Source organism: Dipodomys ordii, unplaced genomic scaffold (assembly GCF_000151885.1).
Source record: "Dipodomys ordii isolate 6190 unplaced genomic scaffold, Dord_2.0 Scaffold33, whole genome shotgun sequence".
Lineage (NCBI taxonomy): Eukaryota > Metazoa > Chordata > Mammalia > Rodentia > Heteromyidae > Dipodomys > Dipodomys ordii.
Genome location: NW_012267249.1, coordinates 1,219,344 through 1,230,947, shown reverse-complemented (window position 1 = coordinate 1,230,947; position 11,604 = coordinate 1,219,344). Strand labels below are relative to the sequence as shown.

General features: G+C 41.4%; 1 protein-coding gene across 1 annotated transcript in view; it reads left to right on the top strand.

The window, feature by feature from the left end:
* Positions 1-11,604, top strand: part of Rragc (Ras-related GTP binding C) — a 22,977-nt gene that overhangs the window by 10,020 nt on the left and 1,353 nt on the right. Inside the window, exons 5-6 of the mRNA XM_013017004.1 lie at positions 336-478; positions 6,507-6,655. Of these exons, the coding sequence (XP_012872458.1) occupies positions 336-478; positions 6,507-6,655 (292 nt within the window). The remainder of the gene's footprint in view (positions 1-335; positions 479-6,506; positions 6,656-11,604) is intronic.

Genomic DNA, 11,604 nt, shown 5'->3' with positions numbered 1-11,604 from the left:
CGGACCCCCCCCCAAAAAAAAAAAAAAAGGATCTGAGGCTAGATACCAGTGGCTTACGCCTATAATTCTAGCAACTCAGAAGGCTGAGATCTGAGGATAGTGGTTTGAAGCTAGCCCAGGCAGGAAAGTCCATGATCCTCTCATCTCCAGTTAATCACCAAAAAAAAAAAAAAGCTGTGGTTTAAATGGTAGAATGCTAGTCTTGAGCACAGAAACTCCTTGAGTAAAATCCCTAGTACTGGTGTGCACATGTATGTGCACCCATGCACATAAAAGTAAGTGAATGCCCCCCCCAAAAAAGTAACTGAACACTTCCCCAATTTTGTTTTTCCAAGAATTCAGGTATTGAAAAAGCCTTTCTCTTTGATGTTGTCAGCAAAATCTACATCGCAACCGACAGTTCTCCTGTGGATATGCAGTCTTATGAGCTTTGCTGTGATATGATTGATGTTGTAATTGATGTGTCTTGTATATACGGGTAAGTTCTATACATATTTCTGTAAGATCTCAGACAAGTAGCAAAACACTAGTATTATTTGTTCAGAGGACTAATTTCAGAGCCCCCTGGTAAGTACCGAATAAAGACTACCATTTTGACCACAGTGATTCAACTTGGAGCATGATTTCTCTGTAAACATTGCTGGTTCTTAATTTCAGAGAGGATGGCAAAGAGCACTTGAGAAGTGAATGGTGTTGGATTTATTTATCACTAAAAAATTTTCTTGCCTCAATTTGTAGAGTTTGTATTGTTATCTTTTTTTTTTTTTTTGGTCCGGTCGTGGGGCCTGAACTCTGGGCCTGGGCGCTGTCCCTGAGCTCTTCAGCTCAAGGCTAGCGCTCTACCACTTGAGCCACAGCACCACTTCTGGCTTTTTTCTTTTTTCTTATGTGGTGCTGAGGAATCGAACCCAGGGCCTCAGGCATGCAAAGCAAGCGCTCTACCACTGGGCCAACTTCCCAGCCCCTGTTATCTTCTCTTAATGTGATTTAGGTAGATTGAAAAGCTAATTTATTTTAAGTGGTATGAATAAGAAAATAAGTGCTGGTTCCTCATTTAACCTCAGGCTTTGTAGAACAGGGATTCTAAATCTGTTTCAGAGTACAAAGAAACAAGGTAATCAGAATTTTATTTGTTAAAAGGACTTAGGCAGGACATTTAACTCATACATCTGACTTTCCAGAATAAAATCTCTAAAATGTGAGGTCTCCTGTACTCTGTATAGAAATTTAGAAAAGAGAGCAAATAAGTGATTTTGTAGAAAATAAAACTTTTGGGCTGGGTACCAGTGGTTCATGTCTGTAGTCCTAGCTATTCAGGAGACTGAGATCTGAGGATCTTGGTTCAAAACTAGCCTGGGCAGAAAGTCTATGAGACTCGTATCTCCAGTTAACCATCTGAAACTGGAGGTGGCACTGTGGCTCAAATGGTAGAGTGCTAGCCTTGAGCAAAAAAGGAGCTCAGGGATAGTGCCCAGGCTCAGAGTTCAAACCTCCAGACTGGCAAAAAAACCCAAACAAACCCAAAACCCCCAAACCCAAAACAAAACATAAAACAGCTTTTGACTTGGCACTGTTGACTCACAACTGTAAGCCAATAAACTATGCCCTTGCCCGCAAAAAAAGCTGAATTGGAGTTGTGGCTAAGTGGTAGAGCACTAGTCTAGAGCTAACAGCAACAGGACAGTACCCAGACCCTGAGTCCAAGCCCTAGGACTGGTACAAAAAGTAAAAACCATAAAACAAAACAACTTTGGAAGAATTTACTGATAACATTTTTTGTACCTCTGATAATCCATATTCATCTAGTTAATGTCAGAACTCCCAATGTGTTTTTTAGCCTCTCTTACTTTCTAATACCTGTGTCCTCTGTTCTGCTTCACCTCTGATCCTACCTGTTAGCTTGATCTCCATACTTAGCTTTTCCTGGCTGCCTCTGAAAAGGAGAATGCATTTGTTTTACCATTTCTGGACCTGTCTCATTTCAGTTTATTCCTTTTTCACTTTTATGATCACATGTTCTCCTTTTATTTTTTTCCATAATGAAAATGAGACAAGACTGTTATATTACTCAGGAAAGTTTCATGTTCCCCATTTCTAAAAATATATGAGTAGAACATTTGCTTTTTCTTTAAAACAAATCAAGATTTCATAAACAACCTTTTTCATAATTTAAAAATCAAATTTGGCCGGGTGCCGGTGGCTCATGCTTGTAATCCTAGCTACTCAGGAGGCTGAGATCTGAGGATCACCGTTCAAAGCCAGCCCGGGCAGGAAAGTCTGTGAGACTCTTACATCAAATAAACCACTAGAAAACTGGAAGTGGTACTATGGCTCAAGTGGTGGAGCACTTGCCTTGAGCTGAAGAGCACTGGGACAGTGCCCAAGCCCAGAGTTCAAGCCTCATAACTGACCAAAAAAAAAAATCAAATTATAAAATTATTTTTACTATAAGATTGATGATAAATTGCATATACTGTAGAGTTTTTTTTTGGATCCGGCCGTGGGCCTGAACTCTGGGCCTGGGCACTGCCCCTCAGCTCTTCAGCTCAAGGTTAGTGCTCTACCACTTGAGCCACAGCGCCACTTCCGGCTTTTTTCTTTTTTCTTATGTGGTGCTGAGGAATTGAACCCAGGGCCTCATGCATGCAAGGCAAGCACTCTACCACTGAGCCACCTTCCCAGCCCATACTGTAGAGTTTTTAAAATGAGACCATTATTTCACTATTCCCAACATTATATATGCAGTTTGATAATGTTTTTGTAATTTACTTTTTACTTGACTATTGTTTTATGTTTTTTTGGAAGAGACTGTACATAATTTATTGTAGTTTTTAGCTTCTAAAATTCACTTTGTATTAAGATTCTATAATATATTTAGTAGACTATATTCTAGCTTTTATATTCATATTTTTTACTTGTAGCAATCTTAATATTTAAGATCTTTCATTTGTAGACTTGTCAGTACAGATTAATCTGAGGGAAGATTTGAAGCCAGCTATAGTCCATGTAAACAAGATAGTGTGAGTGAACACTGCATTCTTAGAGAGGAAGTGTCTGTTGTTGACATTGATGAGCTTTTTATCCTTGCTGTCTTGCTAGAAGCTCTTCAGTTTATTCAGTACTAAGTTCTTTCTCCTTTCATTTGCAGTCCAGAGTAGGCTGCTTCAAAGTCTGCTCCTTTTGACCAAACCTTTTCTACTTCTGCCTGGACATATTTTCAAATAAAATTCAGATAAATATACTTGCTTAAAAGCCTTAAAAATGACCAAAACAGCCAGGTGCCAGTGGCTCATGCCTGAAATTTAGCTACTCAGGAAACTGAAATCTGAGGATCAAGGTTCAGAGCCAATCCTGGCAAGAAGGTCTGTGAGACTCTTTAACTCCATTAACTGCCAGAAAAAGTCATAGTGGAGCTCTGGTCCAAGTGGTAGAGCACTATCCTTGAGCAGAGATACTCAGGGACAGCGCTCAGGTCCCCAGTTAAAGCCGTAGGACAGGCACAAGAAAACAAAATACTGAAACAGCTGGGTGCAGGTGGCTCTTGCATGTAATCCTACTCAGGAAGCTGATATATGAAGATTATGGTTCAAAGCCATCCTGGGCAGGAAAGTCTGTGAGAATGTTATCTCCAACTCTTAACTGCCAGAAAACTCTGGAAGTAGATCTTGGCTCTTGTGGTAGAATGCTAGCCTTGTATGAAAAAAAAAAAAAAACCTCAAGAGATTGTGCCCAGGCCCTGAATTCAAGCCCCAGGACCAGCACAAAAAAATAGAAACAAAAGACCCTCCCAAAATATTTTGGAACAATAGAGCAAGCCTTAAAAAAAAAGTAACTAGCATATTTAAAATTTTAACTTCATTAATCACTAAAATAAAATTAATCTTCAGACTTTGAATAGAATATTCTTTTAAAAAACTGTGTGTGTCGGAAGTGGCGCTGTAGCTCAAGTGGTAGAGTGCTCGCCTTGAGCTGAAGAGCTGAAGGACAGCGCCCAGGCCCAGAGTTCAAGCCCCACGACCGACCAAAAAAAAAAAAAAAAAAGAACTCAGCCTCCTGAGTAGCTAGGATTATGCCGGGCGCTGGTGGCTCACGCCTGTAATCCTAGCTACTCAGGAGGCTGAGATCTGAGGATCGCGGTTCAAAGCCAGCCCGGGCAGGAGAGACCGTGAGACTCCTATCTCCAATAAACCACCAGAAAACCGGAAGTGGCGCTGTAGCTCAAGTGGTAGAGCACTCGCCTTGAGCTGAAGAGCTGAGGGAGAGCGCCCAGGCCCAGAGTTCAAGCCCCACGACCGACAAAACAAACAAACAAACAAAAAACTGTGTGTGTCTGTGTCTGCATGTGCTTGCCCAGTATGCTTGGAGTCAAGTCAGACCCATGGTAGGCAAGTAAGTGTGATTCAGGATCATGTGCTGGCTCAGTATTAGAAGCATTGCAGCTTCTTGCAGCTGCTTCCTCTGGATAGATGTAGCTAGCTTAGGGACTTTTTGCCAGGCATGTTTGTTGTTGGCCTGTTTCAGAGTTAGTACCTGTTCACATTTTCCACGTGGCACAGAAGAGGATCTACTTGACATCTAACTCTTAAGCTAAGAACATGTAACACAACTTCCTCTTCTCTAGTCAGGAGGAAGTAGTTTTCTTTCATATTGTTAAAACAGATGAAACTTAACTTTCCTTCCTTACTTTGCCTGGCCAAGTCAGCTTTATAAAAGGTATTAGAAACTGTGGGATTGAGTTAAATAAATTTGAGTTCTGACTTTGCCCAGGTCATTTTACCTTTAATGAGCTTCTATTATTGCAGGTTTAAAATGAGCACAGTCCTCTTATTGTCTTAATTTAGTTTACTTTGAATTTTTCCAGAAAGGAAACAGGGTAAATAGGACTGTAGCAGTAATTCTGTTCTCTAGTTTATTGTAAATAACAATAAGTTAACTTATGAAAAGTAAACTGGAGGGCTGGGAAGGTGGCTTAGTGGTAGAGTGCTTAGCCTGCATGCCTGAGGCCCTGGGTTCGATTCCTCATCACCACATAAGCAAAAAGAAAAAAAAAGCTGAAAGTGGTACTGTGGCTCAAGTGGTAGAGTGCTAGCCTTGAGTTGAAGAGCTGAGGGACAGCGCCCAGGCCCAGAGTTCAGACCCATGACTGGACCCCCAAAAAAAAAGAAAAGTAAACTGGATAGATAGCGTGCTTATTAGCAAATCTAACGTCCTGAGTTCAAATCTCAGTATTGCCTTCCTCCCCACCCAAAAAAAAAATAAGTAAACTTAAGTTTCAGTATAGTTTTAAGTCAACCCCTTTTCAGTAAAATTCAGCTTATGAAAAATAGAGACAAGTAAAAACAAAAAGAACAGGCATTGTTCTACTACCAAAGACAACTGCTGGTAACATTTCTTTTTAGTATATTTCCTTTTTTGTAAAAAACAACCCTCTCTTTCCCCTTTCCCCTTTTATGCAGTGTCTTGCTATGTATCTTAGACCTGGCTTTGAACTCTCCATCATGCTACCTCAGCCTCCTTTATCCTGGAATTATAGGTGTATATTGCTAACCTCCTCCCTGAACACATAAACTTTTTTTAAAAATGTGGTGGCAAATACATCTTTTAAAAAGGCAATTTTGATAACTCTTTCTTTTGGAAACTAGATAACCAATAGACTTTTGCTGAGCAGATACAGAAGAAAGGACTCTGAGAATCTACTTAAAAGTTGTTGGGCCAGGTGCTGATGGCTCACACCTGTAATCCTAGCTACTCAAGAGGCGAAAATCTGAGGATTGTGATTTGAAGCCAGCCTCTGCAGAATAACCCCCATGAGATTCTTATCTCCAGTTAACCATTCAAAAACCAGAAGTGGATCTGTAGCTCAAGTGGTAGAGCACTATCCTTGAGCACAAAGAGGCTCTGAGTTAAAGCCCCACAACTGACCAAAACAAAGTGGTTGGTTTCAGTGTAATTCCTGTAGGTCTCTACATAGGAGTGTTCTTGTATAATCTAAGAATTTTCTTGTTTGTGTGAGGAAGAAAATTCTGAGAAAAGACATGATTGGCTTGGCATGTAAAGCATGTTTTGAAGTAGCTTGTTAAGATGGTGGTAGGTCCCATGGGGGCTCTGTTGTTTGAGGGAAGAGAGAAGGTAGCTCAGCTGAGCCTGCACACCATGATCTGAGCAGGTACTAGTAGCCCCATCTGGCATGGTGTTGGAAATGTTGTCCTTCTTTGGTCAAGATCTACATGTATTTTTACTGTTTCTCCAAATGTTTCATTTTAGTAAGTAATGGATATGTATAGAGCTTTCTGTTTAGAACAAAAATTATTGATTCTTAAGATTCTGCTTGGGAATCCTATATTGAAATGGCAAATCTGTTGTGATATATACATATAGATAAGCCAGTACCATTTTTTCTCATAGACATTTGGGAATCTGGGTGGACAAACTTGTAACTGCAAATTAAATGTGACAAAATAACAAGTTGGGCAATGTTAATGAGTGGCACTTTCTTTTTAAAATAGGCTAAAGGAAGATGGAAGTGGAAGTGCTTATGACAAGGAATCCATGGCAATTATCAAGCTGAATAATACAACTGTCCTTTATTTAAAGGAAGTGACTAAATTTTTGGCACTGGTCTGCATTCTTAGGGAAGAGAGCTTTGAACGAAAAGGTAATGGCATTTTCAAAAACTGTTTTCATGTGTTTGTCACTGTTTTTCAGGTCCTTGAAAACAATAGAAAGTAATATTGCAAGGTTGCAATATTGAACACATAAATGCATGGCTTTATTTATTTGTTTATTTTGTACCAATATTAGGGCATAAAGTCAGGACCTCAAGCTCTGGCTTAGCTTTTTCTCCTTGTGGCTGGTATTCTTTCACTTGAACCACTCCACTTTCTTTTTTTTTTTGGTCCAGTTGTGGGGCCTGAACTCTGGGCCTGGGCGCTGTCCCTCAGCTCTTCAGCTCAAGACTAGTGCTCTACCACTTGAGCCACAGCATCACTTCCGGCTTTTTTCTTTTTGCTTATGTGGTGCTGAGGAATCCAACCCAGGGCCTCAGACATGCAAGGCAAGCGCCCTACCACTGAGCCACCTTCCCAGCCCCTCCACTTTCTTTCTTTTCTTTTTTTTCTTTTTTTGTTAAATAGAGTCTGCTCTGGTTGGCTTCAAATCATGATCCTCAGATCTCAACTTTCTGAGTGTAACTGATTATAGTTGTATACTGGTGACAAATGGTTATCTTTAAAAATAAATGAGCTCATAGGGATTTTTGTTTGTGTGCTGGTGCTGGGTCTTGAACTTTATACTTTCGCTTAGCTTTTTCTGGTAATGTTTTGTGCTCTACTACTTCAGCCATGCCTCCACTTCTGCTTTTTACTGATTAATGGAGTTGAGTCTTTTTGTTTTTTCTGCCCAGGTTGGCTTCAGACCACAATCCTCAGGTCTCAGGCCCCTGAGTAGCTAGGATTACAGGCATGAGCCACTGGTGTCTGATTCAGTTCATACTTTTGTCCCTTCCAGACTGAAGTCCAGACTGTCCTTCCTTTGATATTTTAAGTCAAGTTATTTATATATTGTTATTATAAAGGTGATATATAGAGGGGTTATGGTTACATAAATCAGGTAAAGAGTACATTTCTTTACTGACAAAGCCACCCCTCTTTCTCTCCCAGTTTTTCCCTCTCATCCCACCATCTCACCCACAAAAGTTTTTATTTTAGACCTTTTCTTTCTTCAAAATTCTTTTTTTTTTTGCTAGTCCTGGAGCTTGAACTCTGGGCCTAGGCTCTGTCTCTGAGCTTCTTGTGCTCAAGCTAGCATTCGACCACTTAAGCGACAGTGCTACTTCTGGCTTTTACAGAGTAGTTTATTGGAGATGAGAGTCTCACGTACTTTTTTGCCTGGGCTGGCTTTGAACTGGGATCCTCAGATCTCAGCCTCCTGAGTAGCTAAGATTACGTAGGCGTAGCCACCAGTGCCCAGCTCCCTGAGTTCTTTTTGCTCAAGGCTATAGTGCTCCATAGTGCCACTATGGTTTTCTGGTGGCTAATTGGAGATAAGAGTCCCAGGATTTTCATGCTGGTCTGACTTTTAACCTCAGGCCTCCTGAGTAGGTAGGATTACAGGCATGAACACTAATGCCTGACTTTTCAAATCTTTTTATTAGCTGTTGATTGACTATAGTTTGTTTTTATCTGAACCAGTCTACTGAAGCTATTCCTTGAAAGGTGGTGCCTTTCATGCTTCATTCACTCAGTCTTTTGACAATTGTGGCCCTGTAAGTCCTTCCTTTTTCAAAACTTTCTTCTGTTTCCTTAAAACTGATCTGTCTGGATCATTTTGTGTTTGGATTTCAGTCTCTCCTTTTTCTCTAGCTGCTTTATTTTTCTCCTAGTTCTATGTTCTTCAGAGTTATCTTCCCAGTTGTTATTTTATCTTTTCTTTTGGCCAGTCTTAGGGCTTGGACTGAGGGCCCCAGCACTGTCCCTCGGCTTGTTGGCTCAAGGCTAGCACTATACCACTTGAGCCACAGCGCCACTTCTGGCTTTTTCTTCTGTTTATATGGTACTGAGGAATTGAACCCAGGGACTCATGCGTGCTAGGCAAGCACTCTACCACTAAGCCACCTTCCCAGTCCCCCAATTGTTACTTTTTCTGAGGTCAGTTTTTCTAGTCCATGGTTTGGGTTAATCTGTTTGTGACTAAAAAATTTACATCTACAGCTCTCCTTTGAGCTCATGTTCCATTCCTGTATTTGGAGCTATTAGTAAGACATCTTCATTTAAATATTTGGTGTGGTGATCACTGTGGCAAACGTGGACAGATGTTTCATGACGTTTCATGATTTGGCCATCTGACTTCTGTCACAAGTTAAGCCATTTTTCTTGTGTCCTTTTTTCTTCCTTTCCTCCCTCTCTTTACCTCTCTCTCCCTCTTTCTTTCCCTCCCTTCTTCCCTTCCTCCCTCTTTTCCTTCTCCTTCCCTCCCTCCCTTCTCTCTCTCCCTCTCTTCTCCCCTCCTCTCCCTTCCCTTCTCCTCCCCCCTCCCCTTCTTTCCTTTCTTGTGTGCCAGTTCTGGGCCTTGAACCTCAGGACCTGGATACTGTCCTTTAGCTTTTTCTTTTCTTTTCTTTTCTTTTTTTTTTCAGTTGTGGGGCCTGAACTCTGGCCTGGGCACTGTCCCTCAGCTCTTCAGCTCAAGACTAGCACTCCACCACTTGAGCCACAGCACCACTCCCGGCTCTTTCTGCTTATGTGGTGCTGAGGAATAGAACCTAGGGCCATGATCATGCATGCAAGGCAAGCACTCTACCACTGAGCCACCTTCCCAGCCCTCCCTTAGCTTTTTCAATCAATGCTAGTGCTCTACTACTTGAGCCATACCTTCACTTCTGGCTTTTTGGTGGTGAATTGGAGATTTGGTGATTGGAGCCCAGATTGGCTTTGAATTGATATCCTCAGATTTCTATTTCTTCAGTAACTAGGATTATATGCCTAACTCCTGTTATTTCCTGCCTTCCTGCCTTCCTTTTCTGTCTGTCCAGGGCTTGAACTGTGGGCTCTGGGCACCCTCCCTCAGCTCTTCAGCTCAAGGCCAGCGCTCTACCACTTGAGCCACAGCGCCACTTCCAGTTTTCTGGTGGTTAATTGGAGATAAGAGTCTGATGGACTTTCCTGCCAGAGATGGCTTTGAAGTGAGATCCTAAATCCTCAGATCTCAGCCTCCTGAGTAGCCAGGATTATAGGCGTGAGCCATTGGTGCCCAGCTTCCCTGTGGTTTTCTTGGAATTTTTCTTCCTGTTTTGCATAATTAAAGTCTTGCTGGTATACTCAAAAGTTTAGTCATACCATGTATTTTCATATTTTACTTTTTCTGAATGTGAATTGAGTGATTTGAATATTTGGTGCCAGTTCAGAGTTAGGATCTGTGAAGCTGTGAAGCTTTCATTGACAACTTTGCCCTGTAGTTGTCTCTGTCTTCATTGGACGTTTTTCACATTTGTGATTAATTGACACCAGATTGTTTTGATTTGTTTCTTATGTGTTGGCCTTATGCTGCAGCTAGCACATCCTTGAAGGCTAGATCATATCTGCTGGTTCTGACACATTGTACCCCGTCATACTGTTCAGTGTTTAATGACGTTCATCAAATTGAATGTAAATTATTGGAAGATCACACTGTGTTTAGACCACACAATGTATTTTTATATTTTACTTTTTCTGAATATGAATTTTGTGATTTGAAAGTTTGATGACAAGGCTGTTAATTTGGTCAAGGTGACAGTCAGATTGCGCATTGTGGTGCACACAGAAGGATGCTGTGATGGTAGATATACATGACAACCTAGCTCTTAGTTGGAGTGTAAGTTTTTTTTTTTTTGTCGGTTGTGGGACTTGAATTCAGGGCCTGGCCGCTGTCCTTGAGCCCATTTGTGTTCAATACTAGTGTTCTACCACTTAAACCAAACACTACTTCTGGTTTTTGAGTGGTTAATTGGCGATAAGAGTCTCATATGGACTTTTCTGATTTGGCTGACTTCAAACCATGATCCTCAGATCTCAGCCTCCTAAGTAGCTAGGATTATAGGCGTTAGCCACTGGCACATGGCAAATTATTTATATTTTTGTTTGTTTTTTTTGTCAGTCACAGGGCTTGAACTCAGGTCCTGGGTGCTGTCTCTGAGATTTTTTTTGCTCAAGGCTAGCACTGTACCACTTTGAGCCACAGCTCTACTTTGGGAGTTTAAGAATTTCTTTTTTTTTTTTGGTCCAGTTGTGGGGCCTGAACTCTGGGCCTGAGTGCTGTCCTTCAGCTCTTCAGCTCAAGGCTAGCACTCTACTACTTGAGCCACAGTGCCACTTCCGGCTTTTTTTTTCTTTTTGCTTATATGGTGCTGAGGAATCGAACCCAGGAGGGCCTCAGGCATGCAAGGCAAGCGCTCTACCACTGAGCCAACTTCCCAGCCCGAGTTTAACAATTTCTAACATTTTATTAACCTTGGCTGCAAATCCAAGTAATGGAGGCTTAAATAAAATGGAAGTTTATGTCTCTTTCACCTTTAAAGAAGCTTGGAGGTTGACAGTCTAGTGCAGCTAGGCAACTTCTCTTCCTGTCTTGCCCTTCTTAGCATAATGAAATGTCACCCTGTTCCAGAAAGGAACCCCTATTCTAGACTTTAAGAAAGAAGAATAGAGGTGGAAAAAGGAATGAATGCATCCTTTTCCCCTTACAGAGAGTTCACAGATGACCTATAAAATTTCTACTTACTGCAGTGGCCATAATTGGCCATTTGGCTGTACTTAATTATAAACTGCAAGGAAGGCTGGGAATTGCATTTTAGCTTGGCACCAGTATTTTCATTCAAAATTAGGGTTCTGCTTCTAAGAGAAGAAAGGAGATATGGTTAGAGTTGGTAGGCAGTTAGCTATTTTTGTCCCAAATTAGCACTTGTCCATCAAAAACTTTACGTGGAGCCGGGTGCTGGTGGCTCACACCTGTAATCCTAGCTACTCAGGAGGCTGAGATCTGAGGATCATGGTTGAAAGCCAGCCTGGGCAGGAAAGTCTGTGAGACTTTTTTTTTGGGTCCGGTCGTGGGGCCTGAACTCTGGGCCTGGGC